The sequence below is a fragment of the Apostichopus japonicus genome, chromosome 17, assembly GCF_037975245.1.
Source record: "Apostichopus japonicus isolate 1M-3 chromosome 17, ASM3797524v1, whole genome shotgun sequence".
Classification (NCBI taxonomy): domain Eukaryota; kingdom Metazoa; phylum Echinodermata; class Holothuroidea; order Aspidochirotida; family Stichopodidae; genus Apostichopus; species Apostichopus japonicus.
This window is the reverse complement of record NC_092577.1, coordinates 13899466-13922489: the sequence shown is the minus strand read 5'-3', so window position 1 is coordinate 13922489 and position 23024 is coordinate 13899466. Positions and strand designations below refer to the sequence as shown.

General features: G+C 38.3%; 1 protein-coding gene across 19 annotated transcripts in view; it reads right to left on the bottom strand.

Annotated features, from left to right (window-relative positions):
* Window positions 1–7154: 7154 nt before the first annotated feature.
* The window catches only part of LOC139984633 (uncharacterized), a 105114-nt gene continuing 89244 nt past the window's right edge, over window positions 7155–23024 (bottom strand). For 14 of the 19 annotated variants that reach the window (XM_071998602.1, XM_071998604.1, XM_071998596.1 and 11 more), the window contains 7 exons: window positions 21953–22762; window positions 20775–21575; window positions 19591–20400; window positions 18413–19213; window positions 17238–18038; window positions 16063–16863; window positions 12227–15690 (listed from right to left, as the gene is read on the bottom strand). In XM_071998602.1, coding sequence (XP_071854703.1) covers window positions 14729–15690; window positions 16063–16863; window positions 17238–18038; window positions 18413–19213; window positions 19591–20400; window positions 20775–21575; window positions 21953–22762 — 5786 coding nt within the window. In that variant the 3' untranslated portion in view covers window positions 12227–14728. The other 5 variants (XM_071998593.1, XM_071998588.1, XM_071998592.1 and 2 more) reach the window with 3 other exon arrangements.

The following is a 23024-nucleotide window of genomic DNA, read 5'->3' as shown; positions in this document are numbered from 1 at the left end:
TGCCCAATAGTGCCAGTGTGACAGGGAATAGTGTCCGGGCGTCTCACGGACACTATTCCCCGAGAATTGTGTCCGTAGGACATCTTTCTCGGGGGGAATTGTGTCCGGCGGACAGTATTATCTGTCCGGACGGACAGTATCAACTAGGAAAAAACGTCCGTGTGTGGTGATTTTCTGTCCGCGCGGACAGGATGAAAGAAAAGCACGGAACAAATAGGAAAATAGTGTCCTACTAGCTCTTCTGCATGAAAACGTAGTGCAAAAACATCAGGACAGCAAGGCTTGTTTGGAGTATGCCTTTTTATCTTGCATTTCTTAATAGCAGGATTTATGGAGGAATTTCAGACCAGTTTCACTACATGATAAACTGCTGAATTATATGGTCATTTATGGTTTCTTGCATGATACTATTTGGACAGACAAACAAGACAAATGAATAGAAATAAACATTGAATTTTAAAAAATATTGCAATTTTAATGCTCCTTCATGATCTCTGCTGCATAAGATAAATACATTACTATAAAATTACAAAAGTTGTGCAAAACTCCTGCAACATCCCACATCTATTGTGACATAGAACAACTGTATCTGTTTCTTCACTTTTATTACAAGCTGTTTCAAGTACCTTTTTTTTATACAAATAATCAAATTTCCCTTCTACTTTAATGCAAATGCTTGAACACCGTTGACAATAACAGATAGCCTCACATCTAGTAACTTTTGAAATTTCGAGGATCTCAAGACAAAATGACATTCACATGGAAAAAGGTTACATAAATCAAAGTAAACCATGCTTTGGCGTCCACATTTTTAGCAGTATTTTTTGGTTAGGCAATCATATATAAGGTAGACTACTGTTTATTCAATTTTCGACAGGCTGTGGATGTGAACTATGGTGAAATACTTGGGAATTCCTTTTCATGTGATATATTTTAAGATTGGTCAATGCCTAGCTGGTTGGAAAGGGTACTTGGGAAGCAATATAAAAACATATGGTATAGGAGCAGAGGGTTAGTGTAAGGAGTTTTCGTGTGTTCATAACGTGTCAACGAACGAATCACATTAGAAGGTATTTCCCAACGAATCTCTCACCATGCACAACTGGTGTTGATCAACTTCACAAACGTATGTTGCTACAGTGTATTGTTAATGGGCATAAAGGCCTCTAAGCTATATCATTCATTTTCAACAAAAATCAGCTTAAAGGCATGTTGAATTTGCTCCAAATATGCCAGATATTCAAATATGGTAACCTTTGGTGAAAATTCTTAAACTGTTTTTGTACCACCCTGTAGGAAATTTACCACACTGGGACATTCTGTCCTTTTGTATGTTCTTTTACAATGTCTGAGAAAAATTTGGAGATTATAAATACCTCAAGAAAAGCCTTTTTGAAAACTTTTAGAAATCATATCACAATACAACTTTGGGGCCTACACAGACTACCTTTAAAATGACATGTACATTCGACTTATAGATACTTTTACAGTAGAATGCAAATACGCATGCGTGAAATCAAAACTTTTTCACACCTAGAATGCAGAGCGCGGGACATTGCCACATTTCCCTCGTACTGAATAAAATATATCGACTCTGACCCCGTATTTGACCTCCATGCTCCGAATGGCGGGGGAACTATCGCCGCCGCGTATCGGTTAAAATACATTTACCTTCGACCTACATGGTTGATCTTTCTCCAACGTTTAGAAATTCCGACCTTCCAAACAACTACCCTAATGGTAGTAACGATTGATAAGCAGCAGAGTCAGACAGACATGACTAATTAGTTCGGAAGATGGGTTTAACATTCATCATGCAGCCTTATGACAGTCGACGATCGAAATAGAGCGGACAGCGTCCCTCTGGAGTGTAGTCTCCATGATAATAATAACATTTTGCCGCCTCTTCCCACAACAGTCGACACTCGAAGTATAAGTTATGCTTTAACCGAGTTTTGAGGGTGCATGCTGACCGATATATAACATTGTCAACCTGGTCTTTGCTAGTAAATTACCTCCATTTAAGTAATGAGGGAACGTAGATAGGGCCAGAAATGTTTGTGACTCAACAGAACCACGTTAAATCTCTTTAAAGAGAACCCGGACACTTTCCACGGTGGCGTAGAAAGCAAGGGAAAGTGTCCCTGAGACACTATTCACGCAAATGAGACACTATTTCCTAGTAATAAGTGTCCTACGGACGCCCGGACACTCATTACTGCCACACCAGCGCATCTGTGATCTTAATAAGCGTTGCTTGAGTGCCCATTTTTTCTCTCGTTGACAAAATGTCATCCATTAAGGTTGTTAATGCTGTAATTGCCTTAATATTACAAACTTGCATTTTTTGGAGCTTCACATCTGACGCTCTTGTATTGTTACGAAGGCCATTCCAAATGACCTCATTTATCTGAGTTGTCTGCAGCATTTCTAAATTAGCTGGCATATCATATTTGACCAATAACCCTTTGAGCTTGGTTTCTGCCAGGCGTTGTTTTAATACATTATCCACTAATGTTTTAACTCTGTCATCGACAGATTTTCCTGGTTTCTTTTCTAGTTCTAAGAACGCCACAAGGTCCTGAAACAATGCATCGTTATTTGCAGTAACTGGGTTTGCCCCTTCCAGAGACAAGGGTGAATTGTTGACCTCATATATCGAGTCCTCAGGCAACAAATCATACACTGCTTCAAGGTCTAAATTCCTGCAGCTGGAGCTGCTTTCATTTTGTGACTCAAGTAGCTTTGAATTTGTGTCTTTCCCTAACACCTTGTTACTCAATACTTGAATTTGGTTCTGCATTGCTAAAATTGCATCTTTCATATCAAAACTTTGAGTAGTTTCAGTTGAGGGAATTAATCGGGATGTACCTGAGCCACCTGGCGCATCCAAAACCCCAGACATCTCATCCTCGTCAATAAGGGACATAATATCATCCTCACAAGTATTAGCCATGTTTTTTGAATGTTAAACCATTCAAGAGGGGTAGATAGTCTAAATATAACTTTTGCTTTAAATTCCCTATTCACCCGGAACAGGAGAACACGTTTGCAATCTCACCCGGAGATTAAAATGCACGTTTTATTGTATTAGCTACAGCCTCAGGTAGGCTAAATCTTAACGTTAACTTTCTGCTGCAATCTCACCCGGAAATTGCTTTATAGGCTAAGCGTAGAGCCTATAGCCTCTAATCTGTAATCGCACCCGGCGATTTAACCAACGCTTGACTCAAAATAATGGGCAACACAACAAGAACTCACCAAGTTCAACTGCACGAATTCAAAGTCAGTGTGCCACACACTAACGTTAATAGCCGAGACGATTCCCGAGACGAATTGTAGCGAGGCGTTTACCTTCAGAGGCAGAGGTTAAAAGAACTATACCAACGTTCCAACAGTATACACTACTAGTACTACATTGCCGTGCAGAACAAAACAACAAATATTTTTCTTATTCTTTCAATACTCAATAGCGAACCACGAAGTACGCCAGGATTACGTAACAGTATATAAACATATAGACAATCTGCATTCCAGGAAGGAAAGCACCGAATTATCTAACAGTCATAACACTAAAAGCCTATTAAGGAGCCGGGAGAACCGCTGTAGACGGTCCTTCCACGGCAAGGTGAAGTTAAACACTGACACTAAGTGGTGAACTAGACGATCTCATGGGAGACCGACCTCTGTATGTTACGTAAGAGATAATCACTCAAGACTAGTGAACTCGCTTCGTGAAGTTGATTTTAGTGTAGGCCTGCCCATTCCACGAAACGAATTCTGATTTCAATAGAACGGCTCACGAATCGTGGATAACGTATACACGACCAAATAGAATGTAGCGTATGTATCATAAGTAAGGTCAACATGTAATCCAAGCATTAAAAGTGAAGTTAGGGCGTTTGAAGGGAAACCCCGTAACTAGACTCAATCAAGTCTCAGTGTGTAACTCAGTATATGTCTTCGAACTTCCAAGCGATGGTCATTATTGATGCTGACGTCACGAGCAATCTGATTGGCCGAAAACTCCGTAATTGCAAACCTGTTTGGGAAAACAAATTCGCGACCCGGCCGGGAATCGAACCCCGAACGTCCCGATTGCTAAGCCTCATTGCTTCAAATGCCACCGCCTTTATCCACTCGGCCACAGCACCGGTTTTAAATACTTATGTAAATACCTATTTACTTATGTAAATATATATGATCAACAGACTAGGGTAATGATTAATGACCCGCAGACTAGGGTAAATATTTATGATATACTGACTGGTAATTATTAATGATATGTAGACTAGGGTAAATATTAATGATACATAGAATATGGTAAATATTAATGATATGCAGACTAGGGTAAATATTAATGATATAGTCCACGGTAAACATTTCTAATATTTTAAACGAATAAATATTCGAGACACTTTTTCAACTTCTTACAAGGAATGTTATAAGTATTTATGAGCACATCCTTCCTCCTGGACCATTATGATAGAAGTACTTAAATATAGTGTACATATGACCCATGGTGCCCACTTTGCTATTTAAATGTCAGATTTCTTTGTGGGGAGCACCCAATATGGGAATCGGCCTCATCGACCCAAGTTCCTAAAACCCTCCTTAATGAAATCATACCTGTCTGATATTACATAAAGTTTCAAACCCCTTCTTTAATCACTCTGGGTAAATCTGTACCCACCCCAGCCCTCCTCCTTTTGTAATCCTGTGTACGCCAATGGAATAATCCTCCCTTCATTGTAGTTTTTGAGTATAGTAAACTACAAACAACCATCTAATCTTGATCTAGTCTTGTATTCCATCACCCCTTTTTAAAACTTAAAGTATTTACGAGCAAAACCTTTCAATTAGAGCTACCTATATAAACGTAATGTATAGTATATTTATGTCCCCAAAGCACCGTTTGACATCCAAAAGTTTGTTTTTCTGAAGGCGGTCCCCTAACCCCAAAACCCTAATCACTGCACTTATATATTCACGTCTAGACAGTCTCTTCTATCCCTCTCCGCATTTTCATAATTTAATAATTCCCCTTGTTTTAAACAGACTGAAACAATGCGTAAAAGCAGAGAAATGGAATCGCTGAACACTTGCTTCATTAGTGGAACCAGTTACCAATCTAAATCTAAACCAAACTGGTTCTTCTGAAAGGTGGCATACTCCTATTAGAGTCTATATCAATCCGCCCGGATGTTCTCCAATCTTAGGAAAAACTCCAAAATGCAGTAGGAAAACATATTTTTTGGCCTGTTATCAATCAGGGTCTGTTTTTTTGGTGTGGCTTGCATGTTAAAGAGCATGAAGGGAAGTACATGTGGTGCAAAGATTGGGTCAATTAAGGCAATTGAAGACCCCTTTAGGTCTCCAAGGAACAGCAAGTGAAGAGGTTTGTTTTGGAACAAGTTACGAAAACTTCCGGCTCGGATAGCAAAATATCTACATGGTCATGATGTAGAAAATTGATGATGCCATGAAAGGCCAACTTGTCAGCTGTCTGGTGATGGGTATCGTTTAGCTAGTGAGAACTTCGATCTAGACGTAGAGACCACATTACTTCTGTGATTTAGTGTGTTAGTCAATGGGGCTTTCAATGGGCGTATACTACCTTAAGTACCAGTGCATGTTTCCTTTGAACCATTGTTGTGTTATACCCTGGTTCGACATCGCATTGCCTGTCAGTTGTATCCCTATTCAGCATATAGTCAAATTGTTTGTGTACCTTCCTATACATAACTGTTGATCAAAGTCTATGGTTTATGCAGATTGTACACAAGAACTGCTTTGACCATCGTTGCCTTACGCTATTCCGTGTTTTGTACGAAGTAATTGTAAATTATGCACAATATGCACAGTCATCACATGATTAATCTAATGCCGCGTTGTATCGAAGACTTTTATGAAGCTCAAATTCGCCTCTGTCCGTCCGTTTAGCGTACTTGAACAGTATTGATCACATGCCCTGTACCCTGGGTATAGGCGTTATTATACAACATTGATTTTATCTGATAGGATGTTTTAAACTAAATTATAACATCCCTGGATTTTACACAGTCATCGGCAATAACTTTATTCACATTATTTGCCAGGTTGTGGTTTTACTGTTCCAACTAGTAGTGTGGTTAAGGTGTCCGTATATAAAGCGGAAGGCCCCGGTTTGAATCCCGGTAGTGGCTAGGAGTTCTTTTTAACTGTTCTAGATTTTCCAACTCATACAATTTCAATTTTATATATATATATATATATATATATATATATATATATATATATAGCCTATAAATGTAGCCTATATATATATATATATATATATATATAACTATATATGTAACTATATATTTATATATATATATATATATATACACACAATCAGCGTCCATGGCCTAGTTGGTATGGGTATCCGCGTACAAAGCGGGAGACCAAGGGTTCGAATCCTGGTGGAGGCTGGAAGTTTTTTCACTGTTCTCGATTGTCCAACTCATTACGATTTTCATTTATATATATTCATTTGCCTTTGTCCTTTACCTCCATTTCATTCACATAAAGCCTGTTCAAAGTATCTCTTTCGAGATCTGGCTTTAGGAATCACAAATGATTTTCAAGTTGGTTATCATCATGTTTGATCTCTAGAGCAAGGCAAAATATGTCACCAAAAACAGAAAGAGTATTGTTCGATACAGGTGACAAACGCCTACAGTGGAATTACGACCTTCCTTACCGGTTCCTCTGCACATACAATCAGCGTCCATAGCCTAGTTGGTTAGGGTGACCGCGTACAAAGCGGGAGGCCCGGGTGTGAATCCCGGTGGAGGCTGGAAGTTTTTCCAACTCATTACGATTTTCATAGATACATATATACATATATATATAAATATATATATATATATATTTATATATACATATATATATATACATATATATATATATATAAATATATATATATTTATATACACATATACATTAACATATATATATATATTTATATATATATATATACATATATATATATATATATATATATATATATATATATATGCGTGTGTGTGTGTGTATACAGATATATATTCCCCTGTTCACTAAGCCATACGGTGGAACTTCTAGCTCTATGAACAGAATAAAAGCAAGAGATGACTCCAAAGAAATCATAGTTATTTTCATAGAGCAGCAGTTTATTCAACATGAGTGAAAAGTCTAGAAAGAGATTGACAATAAGTTATCAACTTAGGTAAAATTTTATGATATCATTTTTGGTGGTTTCAAGTCTAGCATAACTATTTCATTATGCTTTACTTTGGTTCTCACATAACTATTAGGGAGAAAAACAAAATACGAAAGTGTACTGAACATTTCAATTTTCCAGATAGTGATCTTATTTTTTTTAAAACGTAGTTCTAAAGACCACCCTATGTTCTTTAATAATATAGAATAATTTTAAAAACCTTTAAACTACAACAAAGAACTAGAAAAAGAAAATGGAAACTATTTCATTTAAACGTTGAAATGTCGTAAACTAAATATCTAGATGTCTCCTGGGTGAGTGCTTAATTCTTGCATTGTGCTGTCACTAAATCAATGTTTTTATTTTTCTTGAGTTACTTCAATACAGGCGACTTTTTTCTAACTCTAAGGCATGGAGCAAAACAGTTTGATTGATACTTTTGAGCCAGTTGAGAGTATATTCAAAGTCATCGACGTTAGCCAAAAATCCTAAACAAACAAAACCACAGAGCCAAAAAAGAAGAATAAAAAATACTAACAGAAATAAAAGAAATTAAAAAAACATCTGGAATGGTTAAAGTTGTAAAATTTCTTGCAGTAGCCCGTGACTCTGTTGATTGTGTGTTGTCAACCTATATTAAGTGATAACATTGTCAGATCAGATCATAGAATGAGATTGATTAATGAACGTTTTGTTATAGTGAGCTTGTGCTCACAAACTTACAGATGAAATAAAAAAGGAAAAAAAGAGAAGGGTGTTGAAACATGTGCAATGCTTTTTGAAAGAAAATGACATTGATGAACACGAGAGAAAAACGAACTGATTACTTTAAGAATTAATCAATAAAAAAAAAAAAGGTTAAATAATTATCTCTTGAATAAATCTATCTTTCTATCTTTTAATATTAAACATAATTTAACATAACTTTAAGAGCATGATTTTTCATTAGCAGTTTGAGAGTCTTTGTATTTCGAAACTAGGGTGTGTTGCCACCAGGATTTAGGGTGTGCAAGTCATTGCATTACAGCTACAGGCTGTGATATGGTCAATGGTGACTTTTCCTTGAGCACCGTTACACGTAGCATCCACCTGCAAGGGCGTTGAATCTGCAACGGTACAGCAACTGCAGCTCTGGTCTACGCTAAAACTGCCATTGGGATTCTACAACAAGAGAAATCAGCATCAGTAAAACATAGATATTATTCAACAAATTCCAACAAAGTGAAAAGAAAGGTGTAGGGAGTTGAAAGGGAATAGGGGACAGAGCTATGATCAACAGCAGCTATGATCAACAGCAAAACTTCCATTGAGATTTTTTAAATAGAAAATGACTACTGAATGGGCGTAGTATTAAAGATATATTCAACAAATCACCAGGTGGAGAGCAGAGGAGAGGGGGGGGGAGGGGGCAGAGCGGGAATGGGAGAGGGAAGGAAAGAAGAAGGTGATTGGCAAGAGAAAGATAGCTTTCATCAACACTACAACTGCCACCAGGATTCATCAAACCAAAATAGCAGTGCCAAACAATTATTCAACAATAATCAAATGAAGGTGCAAAGAAGAGAAAGGGGGGAGGTGAAGAGGGAAGAAGGAAAGGCAGGGAATCAGAGAGTGTAAAATGGCTACTTAATTTGTTGCAAATCTCCACGATGTAAGTTACAACCCCAAAATCTTTAAAACAGAACACTCCATTTTCACTTGATTTGAAGCATTTCGAATCCTACACTTTACAGGGTTTCTATTTTGCAAGGTTACTATTTTCCAACTAAAATTTGAAAAAAGTGCTGCACATTTTGGCTTTATCTTTCCTGTTTTTGGCAGACTTTAAATGGGGAAAATGGAACATCTTCAGCCACATATAGTCTATTTAACTTTTAAACCAGCCTTGATGCAACCAATGAAAGTCCCATACTTGATGCTACAATTTAAATAAATCTTCACTCTTGGCCACATTTTCCGACTGTCCTATTATGCTACTGGGGGTCTGGTACAAATTGGTTCACAGTTATGATCACTAACCGAAATAAAGCATTATGTGAAATATTTTAGCACATATGACGGTCTTCACCATGCTTCAGAAAACTGTGCTGGGATACTGCACGCTACAACATTACACCTTACAGAAATATTTACTCAGTGCAAAGAATGGAATGGTCTTTACTTTGTTGTAGCTAGTTATGCAAGACTTCTGCTATGCAATTTTTTTCCAGAAAAAAAACATAGCATACATGAGGGCAAAAGCAGTTAGATGTTATATTTATATGGGAATCTAGCTCATGTGACAAGGAAGAACAAAGTAGATAAAAAGGAGGATGTCGAGATAGGGCGTGGTTAGGATGGGCGTGGTTAGGATGGGGCATGGTTAGGATAGGGCGTGGTTAGGATGGGGCGTGGTTAGGATAGGGCGTGGTTAGTATGGGGCGTGGTTAGGATGGGGCGTGGTTAGGATAGGGCGTGGTTAGGATGGAGCGTGGTTAGGATAGGGCGTGGTTAGGATAGGGCGTGGTTAGGATAGGGCGTGGTTAGGATAGGGCGTGGTTAGGATGGGGCGTGGTTAGGATGGAGCGTGGTTAGGATAGGGCGTGGTTAGGATAGGGCGTGGTTAGGATAGGGCGTGGTTAGGATGGAGCGTGGTTAGGATAGGGCGTGGTTAGGATAGGGCGTGGTTAGGATAGGGCGTGGTTAGGATGGGGCATGGTTAGGATAGGGCATGGTTAGGATAGGGCGTGGTTAGGATGGGGCATGGTTAGGATAGGGCGTGGTTAGGATGGGGCGTGGTTAGGATAGGGCGTGGTTAGGATAGGGCGTGGTTAGGATGGGCGTGGTTAGGATGGGGCATGGTTAGGATAGGGCGTGGTTAGGATGGGGCATGGTTAGGATAGGGCGTGGTTAGGATGGGGCGTGGTTAGGATAGGGCGTGGTTAGGATAGGGCGTGGTTAGGATAGGGCGTGGTTAGGATAGGGCGTGGTTAGGATAGGGCGTGGTTAGGATGGAGCGTGGTTAGGATAGGGCGTGGTTAGGATAGGGCGTGGTTAGGATAGGGCGTGGTTAGGATAGGGCGTGGTTAGGATGGGGCGTGGTTAGGATGGGGCGTGGTTAGTATGGGGCGTGGTTAGGATGGGGCGTGGTTAGGATAGGGCGTGGTTAGGATAGGGCGTGGTTAGGATAGGGCATGGTTAGGATAGGGCGTGGTTAGGATAGGGCGTGGTTAGGATAGGGCGTGGTTAGTATGGGGCGTGGTTAGGATGGGGCGTGGTTAGGATAGGGCGTGGTTAGGATAGGGCGTGGTTAGTATGGGGCGTGGTTAGGATGGGGCGTGGTTAGGATAGGGCGTGGTTAGGATAGGGCGTGGTTAGTATGGGGCGTGGTTAGGATGGGGCGTGGTTAGGATAGGGCGTGGCTAGGATAGGGCGTGGTTAGGATAGGGCGTGGTTAGGATGGGGTAAAAAATAAAAATTGGGCATGGGAGGTTATGTTTGCGAAAGGATTATTCCAAAAGCTAAGAAAGTTCATTCTCGCCATATCTGTGAATGTGACAAATATAACTGAAAACGAACAAAAGTGTTCCAACTTGTATTTCCTACCCTTGACTTTCTGAGGGCTGTGATGGGGAATAAGGGGGGGAGGTGGTGGGGTGATGGGAGGTAGAATAAGGGAGTAGTAGTGCCTCTGTTCCTCCAACCTGCAAAAAAATGTTGGATTCCAATTATCTCCACAGGATTATGATCAAGGCAGGTCTTGAAAATGTCGCAATCGTTGCAATAATTTCTAACGGATCGTCATCTGCGAAGACATAATCATCAGATTCGATAAGTTTACTCGGGTAACGTGTCTTACCTTTTTGAAGCTGTAAGATGACGGACAGCTGCCTCCGCACGTTGGGAGAGAAATGGGTTCAGTAATACAGCCGTCAACTGTGTAGGAGTCTGCTGGCAGTAGATGAATCTCACAAGGCAAGCAAGGCTCTGGAGGGGAGAAGCCAATAACGAGTTAACAACATTACGGTTCAAGGTAAATATTAAATGATGGGAAAGTCTGTATGCAGTCTCCTCCAGTAGACTGCAAAGCAGGGAAAGGAAAAGGACTGAAATTGGGTCATGGAGACAGCTCCAATGATTCTGCAGGAAGAAACTGACAATTGAAATGGTTGTTAAAAGGCTGACCTTGGAAGATAAGTCTCAGTTCCTTATCATCATCATCTATATATATATAAATATATTTATATATATGAAAAATATATATATATGCATGACATCAAATGAATGAATTGAGGTGTTTAATAACCCAGTAACACACATGATGAAATTCTTTAAAGAGCTGGTCCTAGCCACTATAAGAGCAAGGACAGTTATAACCAGAATGAGATTGTTAACCTGAGTAGAGAAATAAGGGAGCGGTTAGTGTGTTGAAGATTGAAAATCACCTGCTACCCAACTGCTTAAAGTTGTCATAATTTAAGTTACCTTCAGTTACTGTTGTGGTTTCTGCAGTAGTAGTTTGGAGTGTGGTGGTAGCATTAGTGGGTTGTGTGGTTACACTAGTAGTGGAGTATGGTGTTGTTTCCTCCGTAGTGGTTCCTACTGTTGTGAGTACAGTAGAAGATGGTCTGGTGGGGCCAGTTGTTGAACCCAAAGTTGGTGTTGTGGTAGGGACTGAGGGCGTACTAGGAATGGTAGTGGTTGTAGTAGTGCCATTGGTCGATACGCAAGGGTTGTTACAACAATAGTATCTGATCTTGAAATCAGGACAAATTCCTAATTGTTTTGAAGGACAGTACAGCCCGTTATGCACATCACAGGTGACGCCAGGGAAGGAACTTGAGGGTACTTCATCCATGCTAGTGACACATTCGATCTCAATGGGATTTTCACAAACATCTTCCTCACAGGAGTTCTTGTTCTCAAGTTCATCCTGAAATATTGGTTTGTCACTTCCTTCGTTGTCACACCACAGGGTCCAATTACAAATTGATATTGATGTTGGACATGGTGTTTCTAAAGTTGAAGATGGTGCAGCATATAGCATAAATATGGTATCATTACTAAGAGTGATAAACAGAAGCAGGCATCATGTACTGGGTTTCATGTAATACACAAAACATGATACATACATTTGGTAGCTCAGACATGATGGACCATAACACATCAGCAGACATATGGTATGTATTTATGGTAGGCACATATGGTAGAAGCAGGTATCATGTACTGGGTTTCATGTAATACACAAAACATGATACATACATATGGTAGCTCAGTCTTAATGGACCATAACACATCAGCAGACATATTGTATGTATTTATGGTAGGCACATATGGTAGAAGCAGGTATCATGTACTGGGTTTCATGTAATACACAAAACATGATACATACATATGGTAGCTCAGTCTTAATGGACCATAACACATCAGCAGACATATTGTATGTATTTATGGTAGGCACATATGGTAGAAGCAGGTATCATGTACTGGGTTTCATGTAATACACAAAACATGATACATACATATGGTAGCTCAGTCTTAATGGACCATAACACATCAGCAGACATATTGTATGTATTTATGGTAGGCACATATGGTAGAAGCAGGTATCATGTACTGGGTTTCATGTAATACACAAAACATGATACATACATATGGTAGCTCAGTCTTAATGGACCATAACACATCAGCAGACATATTGTATGTATTTATGGTAGGCACATATGGTAGAAGCAGGTATCATGTACTGGGTTTCATGTAATACACAAAACATGATACATACATATGGTAGCTCAGTCTTAATGGACCATAACACATCAGCAGACATATTGTATGTATTTATGGTAGGCACATATGGTAGAAGCAGGTATCATGTACTGGGTGTCATGTAATTCTCAAAACAAATGCTATCAAATTATCCTGCTAGCGAATTTATTGCCAATAAGTTCAATGCAACAAACAGTTCTTTGTTTAAATCAGAATGTAAGAGGCTAGCTTTCCAAGTTCTTATGTTGAAATCACTACGACCCTATAGTTACAGTCTTAACACAAATTGCACAGGAATAATATTGGTTTTAAGCTCAAATTTCAATTGCGAACTGTGGGGCACAACGAAGGATCTTGATTCGCAAAATTGACAATTTACAAAGGAGACTACTTCGTAATATTCTCAACATTAGATGGACCAATAACAATTGGTTATCAAACTATGAGCTCTACAAGGAAACCAACCCAACACCTTGGTCATCCATAGTTGCACATAGAAGATTGAGATTTTTCGGTCATGTAGCAAGACTCCAGGAGGACACTCCAGCAAAGGATGCTTTAAGGAAAGCATTGAGACATACTGCTAAACCAGTAGGAAGGCCTGTGACTACCTTGCTTGGAAAAATAAAGTCGCAATTTCAAGACGTAAACATTAACAATTTTGAAGCAATAAACCTTGCGCAAGATCGTGATACGTGGCGGAGGTTAATCACTGAGCATGTCGGATAGACGAGACTCAACTTACTACTTACTACTAAGCCCAAACTTTAGTTGAACCCATACAGCCTCAGATGCAACTGATATTTGTTGTCCAATCAGATCCTAATGACGATAAACTGACAAATAATCATTATATCGCCATAGAAACGACTGGTGCAGAACACTCAGTAGTACGATACTTGTTATATAGCTGGTGTTGATTAATTCTTACACTTCATATACAAATGCTATGAAAATAACCTTCTGGCCATTTCGTGGATCTGCAACTACTACATACAGTTTTGTTGGATATCATATGACTTTGGACCAGTTTGTCTCAGTCAGTGCACAAAACTATTTACAGCTGGACAACCTAGTCATGTGAAATATAATAAACTGACAACTAATAGCATTTTACCATAGAAACAAGAGGTCAATTCATGAAACTGCAACTGCTACATACAGTTTTGTTGGATATCATATGACTTTGGACCAGTTTGTCTCAGTCAGTGCACAAAACTATTTACAGCTGGACAACCAAGTCATGTAAAATATAATAAACTGACAACTAATAGTATTTTACCATAGAAATGAGAGGTCAATTCATGAATCTGCAACTGCTACATACAGTTTTGTTGGATATCATATGACTTTGGACCAGAGGAAGGATTTACACCAAGTATGACTTGGTTTCTGCTTTAATTGACAAATCTGATCAACACTGGTGACTGGCAGTTTTTCTTGATCTTTTTTGTGAAGATTATTTGAACAATTTCTAGTTGTATACCAAAGTATTGAAATAATTAATATTGCCTCAGGTCAACTTATCCCCCTTTTTTTTTGTTAAGTGTCATATAGGTCAAAGGTTGATCATGGTCATGGGGGCTACTGCCTGGGCCTAGCGTGAGTGCTATCAATGAACTACACCAGGGAGCCAGACTATGTAAAAATGATTCAAACCTTGGAAAACCAACTTTGCAGATCTGTACTTTGATAGCTTCCCCAGCGGAGACGCAATAATGTACACGCAGGCGTGGTAATATAGGGATTAAGGGAGAATTATGACCGTGGGGCCCAAGCTATGTAAGATTGAACTCTCTTTTTTATACACTTCATGAACAATGAAAACATAATGGGGCCTGCAGATATATAACGACCTGGCAATAGACGTCCCTGGGCACACACACACAGAATACTAACAAGTACTGCTAGCACTTTGTAGGTAGGGCAAAAGAAGTACAAACCTGCAGTAGCATTAATGAAGGCACTTGTATGGTCTGTGGATGTACTTGGAGTAATATTATTGGTTGATGTACTAAATGATGGTGTTTGATATATGGATGGTGTTCCAGAAGCTATGGACACAGTGTTGGTACCTCCTTCAGTTGTCACTACACCTTGTGATTGAGTTGAGACTTCTGTAACTGTTGTAATGGGTTTTCCTGTTTCAGTTAAACTTGATACACTTGGTGTTACTGTGTGTGAACTTGGTGTGACTGTTGTTTGAATAACAGATGGTGTTAGATGTATGGATGGTGTTCCTGACACAGTGTTGGTACTTCCTTGGGTTGTCACTGCACCCTGTGATTGTGCGGAGTGATGTACAAATGTTGTAGGTTGCCCACTTGTTGCTTCAGGTGTAGCTGAAATTGTACTAACTCCCTCTGAAATCTCTTTTGATGTTCGAATGATTGTGGAGGTTTCCTCTGGGATATGTGAAACTGGTGAACAGGTTTGGTTGCAACATTTATATCTGACTTTGAAATTGGAACAGATCCCTTGCAAAGAAGCATCACAGTGTAGGCCAGTATGTACTTCACAGGAAACCAAAGGGTAAGTGGCTTCATTAACTGGCACAGTGCCATCACTAGTTTGGCATTCAATTTCAACAGGAGTTTCACAAACTTCTTCTTGACAACTGTTTCTATCCTCATTTTCATCAGTAAATAAAAATTTGATGGTTGGATCCTCATCATCACACCAATCTGTCCAGTAGCAATTTTCATAGCAAACAGTTGGACCTAATATTATTGAAGGGAAAAGATAATGAGCAACAAGTAAGAACAAATTCCTCTCTCATTTGTCATTTTCAATGAATATAAATATGTCCCCATGAGAGAGAAAAAGGCCCCATTATAATAAAGACCTATTTCAAAATTATTTAGATGAACATTAGTTAACTGTTTATAATTCACTTGATGTTCAAAGCATGAATCATGTGTAATAAGTTTGTAGTTTCTTTACAAATGAAAATCAATATTAACAACTTAATGATATCAATAAAATCTCAACAAAATTTCCATTTGTGTTCTGAAGTCCCCAGTTTTGTTCACAAATTCACTGGATAAGTAAAGTAGAGAGAGATGTTTAGAGATGTTTGTGATATGTATTACCTGGTGTGGTGCTCTGTTCTGGTGTCGAAAGAGGACTTGATACATTTGCTGTTACTGTGTGTGAACTAGGTGTGATTTCAGGTGATGTTGTTTGAATAACAGATGGTGTTAGGTGTATGGATGGTGTTCCTGTTATTCCAGACACAGTGTTGGTACTTCCTTGAGTTGTCACTAAACCTTGTGTTTCAGTTGAGAAATCTGTAACTGTTGTAATGGGTTTTCCTGTTTCAGTTGTGCTTGATACACTTGGTGTTACTGTGTGTGAACTTGGTGTGACTGTTGTTTGAATAACAGATGGTGTCGGATGTATGGATGGTGTTCCTGACACAGTGTTGGTATTTCTTTGAGTTGTGACTGCACCCTCTGATTGAGTGGAGTGATGTACAAATGTTGTAGGTTGCCCACTTGTTGCTTCTGGTGTAGCTGAAATTGTACTAACTCCCTCTGAAATCTCTTTTGATGTTCGAATGATTGTGGAGGTTTCCTCTGGGATATGTGATACTGGTGAACAGGTTTGGTTGCAACATTTATATCTGACTTTGAAATTGGAACAGATCCCTTGCAAAGAAGCATCACAATGTAATCCAGTATGTACTTCACAGGAAACCAAAGGGTAAGTGGCTTCATTAACTGGCACAGTGCCATCACTAGTTTGGCATTCAATTTCAACAGGAGTTTCACAAACTTCTTCTTGACAACTGTTTCTATCCTCATTTTCATCAGTAAATAAAAATTTGATGGTTGGGTCCTCATCATCACACCAATCTGTCCAGTAGCAATTTTCATAGCAAATAGTTGGACCTAATATTATTAAGGAAGGGAAAAGATAATGAGCAACAAGTAAGAACAAATTCCTCTCTCATGTGTCATTTTCAATGAATATAAATATGTCCCCATGAGAGAGAAAAAGGCCCCATTATAATAAAGACCTATTTCAAAATTATTTTGATGAACATTAGTTAACTGTTTATAATTCACTTGATGTTCAAAACATGAATCATGTGTAATAAGTTTGTAGTTTGTTTACGAATGAAAATCAATATTAACAACTTAATGATATCAATAAAATCTCAACAGCATTTCCATTTGTGTTCTGAAGTCCTCAGTTTTCTTCACAAATTCACTGGATTAGTAAAGTAGATAGAGATGTTTAAGATATTTGTGATAGGTATTACCTGGTGTGGTGCTCTGTTCTGGTGTCGAAAGAGGACTTGATACACTTGCTGTTACTGTGTGTGAACTAGGTGTGATTTCAGGTGATGTTGTTTGAATAACAGATGGTGTTAGGTGTATGGATGGTGTTCCTGTTATTCCAGACACAGTGTTGGTACTTCCTTGAGTTGTCACTAAACCTTGTGTTTCAGTTGAGAATTCTGTAACTGTTGTAATGGGTTTTCCTGTTTCAGTTGTGCTTGATACACTTGGTGTTACTGTGTGTGAACTTGGTGTGGCTGTTGTTTGAATAACAGATGGTGTCGGATGTATGGATGGTGTTCCTGACACAGTGTTGGTACTTTCTTGAGTTGTCAGTGCACCCTGTGATTGAGTGGAGTGAACTACAAATGTTGTAGGTTGCCCACTTGTTGCTTCTGGTGTAGCTGAAGTTGTACTAACTCCCTCTGAAATCTCTTTTGATGTTTGCATGATTGTGGACGTTTCTTCTGGGATATGTGAAACTGGTGAACAGGTTTGGTTGCAACATTTATATCTGACTTTGAAATTGGAACAGATCCCTTGCAAAGAAGCATCACAATGTAATCCAGTATGTACTTCACAGGAAACCAAAGGGTAAGTGGCTTCATTAACTGGCACAGTGCCATCACTAGTTTGGCATTCAATTTCAACAGGAGTTTCACAAACTTCTTCTTGACAACTGTTTCTATCCTCATTTTCATCAGTAAATAAAAATTTGATGGTTGGATCCTCATCATCACACCAATCTGTCCAGTAGCAATTTTCATAGCAAATAATTGGACCTAATATTATTAAGGAAGGGAAAAGATAATGAGCAACAAGTAAGAACAAATTCCTCTCTCATGTGTCATTTTCAATGAATATAAATATGTCCCCATGAGAGAGAAAAAGGCCCCATCATAATAAAGACCTATTTCAAAATTATTTTGATGAACATTAGTTAACTATTTATAATTCACTTGATGTTCAAAACATGAATCATGTGTAATAAGTTTGTAGTTTGTTTACGAATGAAAATCAATATTAACAACTTAATGATATCAATAAAATCTGAACAGCATATCCATTTGTGTTCTGAAGTCCTCAGTATTGTTCACAAATTCACTGGATTAGTAAAGTAGATAGAGATGTTTAAGATATTTGTGATAGGTATTACCTGGTGTGGTGCTCTGTTCTGGTGTCGAAAGAGGACTTGATACACTTGCTGTTACTGTGTGTGAACTAGGTGTGATTTCAGGTGATGTTGTTTGAATAACAGATGGTGTTAGGGGTATGGATGGTGTTCCTGTTATTCCAGACACAGTGTTGGTACTTCCTTGAGTTGTCACTAAACCTTGTGTTTCAGTTGAGAAATCTGTAACTGTCGTAATGGGTTTTCCTGTTTCAGTTGTGCTTGATACACTTGGTGTTAATTTGTGTGAACTTGGTGTGACTGTTGTTTGAATAACAGATGGTGTTAGATGTATGGATGGTGTTCCTGACACAGTGTTGGTACTTCTTTGAGTTGTCACTGCACCCTGTGATTGAGTGGAGTGAACTACAAATGTTGTAGGTTGCCCACTTGTTGCTTCTGGTGTATCTGAAATTGTACTAACTCCCTCTGAAATCTCTTTTGATGTTTGCATGATTGTGGAAGTTTCCTCTGGGACATGTGAAACTGGTGAACAGGTTTGGTTGCAACATTTATATCTGACTTTGAAATTGGAACAGATCCCTTGCAAAGAAGCATCACAATGTAATCCAGTATGTACTTCACAGGAAACCAAAGGGTAAGTGGCTTCATTAACTGGCACAGTGCCATCACTAGTTTGGCATTCAATTTCAACAGGAGTTTCACAAACTTCTTCTTGACAACTGTTTCTATCCTCATTTTCATCAGTAAATAAAAATTTGATGGTTGGGTCCTCATCATCACACCAATCTGTCCAGTAGCAATTTTCATAGCAAATAGTTGGACCTAATATTATTAAGGAAGGGAAAAGATAATGAGCAACAAGTAAGAACAAATTCCTCTCTCATGTGTCATTTTCAATGAATATAAATATGTCCCCATGAGAGAGAGAAAAAGGCCCCATTATAATAAAGACCTATTTCAAAATTATTTTGATGAACATTAGTTAACTATTTATAATTCACTAGATGTTCAAAACATGAATCATGTGTAATAACTTTGGAGTTTTTTACAAATAAAAAATCAATATAAAGCATTTCATGATATCAATAAAATCTCAACAGCATTTCCATTTGTGTTCGGAAGTCATCAGTTTTGTTCACAAATTCACTGGATTAGCTAAGTAGATAGAGATGTTTAGAGATATTTGTGATATGTATTACCTGGTGTGGTGACCTGTTCTGATGTCGAAAGAGGACTTGATACACTTGCTGTTACTGTGTGTGAACTAGGTGTGATTTCAGGTGATGTTGTTTGAATAACAGATGGTGTTAGGTGTATGGATGGTGTTCCTGTTATTCCAGACACAGTGTTGGTACTTCCTTGAGTTGTCACTAAACCTTGTGTTTCGGTTGAGAATTCTGTAATTGTTGTAATGGGTTTTCCTGTTTCAGTTGAAGTTGATACACTTGGTGTTACTGTGTGTGGACTTGGTGTGTTTTCAGGTGTTGTTGTTTGAATAACAGATGGTGTTAGATAAATGGATGGTGTTCCTGACACAGTGTTGGTACTTCCTTGAGTTGTCACTTCACCCTGTGATTGTGTGGAGTGATGTACAAATGTTGTAGGTTGCCCACTTGTTGCTTCAGGTGTAGCTGAAGTTGTACTAACTCCCTCTGAAATCTCTTTTGATGTTTGCATGATTGTGGAAGTTTCCTCTGGGATATGTGAAACTGGTGAACAGGTTTGGTTGCAACATTTATATCTGACTTTGAAATTGGAACAGATCCCTTGCAAAGAAGCATCACAATGTAATCCAGTATGTACTTCACAGGAAACCAAAGGGTAAGTGGCTTCATTAACTGGCACAGTGCCATCACTAGTTTGGCATTCAATTTCAACAGGAGTTTCACAAACTTCTTCTTGACAACTGTTTCTATCCTCATTTTCATCAGTAAATAAAAATTTGATGGTTGGGTCCTCATCATCACACCAATCTGTCCAGTAGCAATTTTCATAGCAAATAATTGGACCTAATATTATTAAGGAAGGGAAAAGATAATGAGCAACAAGTAAGAACAAATTCCTCTCTCATGTGTCATTTTCAATGAATATAAATATGTCCCCATGAGAGAGAAAAAGGCCCCATTATAATAAAGACCTATTTCAAAATTATTTTGATGAACATTAGTTAACTATTTATAATTCACTTGATGTTCAAAACATGAATCATGTGTAATAAGTTTGTAGTTTGTTTACGAATGAAAATCAATATTAACAACTTAATGATATCAATAAAATCTGAACAGCATATCCATTTGTGTTCTGAAGTCCTCAGTATTGTTCACAAATTCACTGGATTAGTAAAGTAGATAGAGATGTTTAAGATATTTGTGATAGGTATTACCTGGTGTGGTGCTCTGTTCTGGTGTCGAAAGAGGACTTGATACACTTGCTGTTACTGTGTGTGAACTAGGTGTGATTTCAGGTGATGTTGTATGAATAACAGATGGTGTTAGGGGTATGGATGGTGTTCCTGTTATTCCAGACACAGTGTTGGTACTTCCTTGAGTTGTCACTAAACCTTGTGTTTCAGTTGAGAAATCTGTAACTGTTGTAATGGGTTTTCCTGTTTCAGTTGTGCTTGATACACTTGGTGTTACTGTGTGTGAACTTGGTGTGACTGTTGTTTGAATAACAGATGGTGTTAGATGTATGGATGGTGTTCCTGACACAGTGTTGGTACTTCTTTGAGTTGTCACTGCACCCTGTGATTGAGTGGAGTGAACTACAAATGTTGTAGGTTGCCCACTTGTTGCTTCTGGTGTATCTGAAATTGTACTAACTCCCTCTGAAATCTCTTTTGATGTTTGCATGATTGTGGAAGTTTCCTCTGGGACATGTGAAACTGGTGAACAGGTTTGGTTGCAACATTTATATCTGACTTTGAAATTGGAACAGATCCCTTGCAAAGAAGCATCACAATGTAATCCAGTATGTACTTCACAGGAAACCAAAGGGTAAGTGGCTTCATTAACTGGCACAGTGCCATCACTAGTTTGGCATTCAATTTCAACAGGAGTTTCACAAACTTCTTCTTGACAACTGTTTCTATCCTCATTTTCATCAGTAAATAAAAATTTGATGGTTGGGTCCTCATCATCACACCAATCTGTCCAGTAGCAATTTTCATAGCAAATAGTTGGACCTAATATTATTAAGGAAGGGAAAAGATAATGAGCAACAAGTAAGAACAAATTCCTCTCTCATGTGTCATTTTCAATGAATATAAATATGTCCCCATGAGAGAGAGAAAAAGGCCCCATTATAATAAAGACCTATTTCAAAATTATTTTGATGAACATTATTTAATTATTTAGAATTCACTTGATGTTCAAAACATGAATCATGTGTAATAACTTTGGAGTTTTTTACAAATAAAAAATCAATATAAAGCATTTCATGATATCAATAAAATCTCAACAGCATTTCCATTTGTGTTCGGAAGTCATCAGTTTTGTTCACAAATTCACTGGATTAGCTAAGTAGATAGAGATGTTTAGAGATATTTGTGATATGTATTACCTGGTGTGGTGACCTGTTCTGATGTCGAAAGAGGACTTGATACACTTGCTGTTACTGTGTGTGAACTAGGTGTGATTTCAGGTGATGTTGTTTGAATAACAGATGGTGTTAGGTGTATGGATGGTGTTCCTGTTATTCCAGACACAGTGTTGGTACTTCCTTGAGTTGTCACTAAACCTTGTGTTTCGGTTGAGAATTCTGTAATTGTTGTAATGGGTTTTCCTGTTTCAGTTGAAGTTGATACACTTGGTGTTACTGTGTGTGGACTTGGTGTGTTTTCAGGTGTTGTTGTTTGAATAACAGATGGTGTTAGATGAATGGATGGTGTTCCTGACACAGTGTTGGTACTTCCTTGAGTTGTCACTGCACCCTGTGATTGTGTGGAGTGATGTACAAATGTTGTAGGTTGCCCACTTGTTGCTTCAGGTGTAGCTGAAGTTGTACTAACTCCCTCTGAAATCTCTTTTGATGTTTGCATGATTGTGGAAGTTTCCTCTGGGATATGTGAAACTGGTGAACAGGTTTGGTTGCAACATTTATATCTGACTTTGAAATTGGAACAGATCCCTTGCAAAGAAGCATCACAATGTAATCCAGTATGTACTTCACAGGAAACCAAAGGGTAAGTGGCTTCATTAACTGGCACAGTGCCATCACTAGTTTGGCATTCAATTTCAACAGGAGTTTCACAAACTTCTTCTTGACAACTGTTTCTATCCTCATTTTCATCAGTAAATAAAAATTTGATGGTTGGGTCCTCATCATCACACCAATCTGTCCAGTAGCAATTTTCATAGCAAATAGTTGGACCTAATATTATTAAGGAAGGGAAAAGATAATGAGCAACAAGTAAGAACAAATTCCTCTTTCATGTGTCATTTTCATGAATATAAATATGTCCCCATGAGAGAGAAAAAGGCCCCATTATAATAAAGACCTATTTCAAAATTATATTGATGAACATTAGTTAACTATTTATAATTCACTTGATGTTCAAAACATGAATCATGATAAAAAATAATAAAATTGTAGTTTCTTTACGAATGAAAAATCAATATTAACAACTTAATGA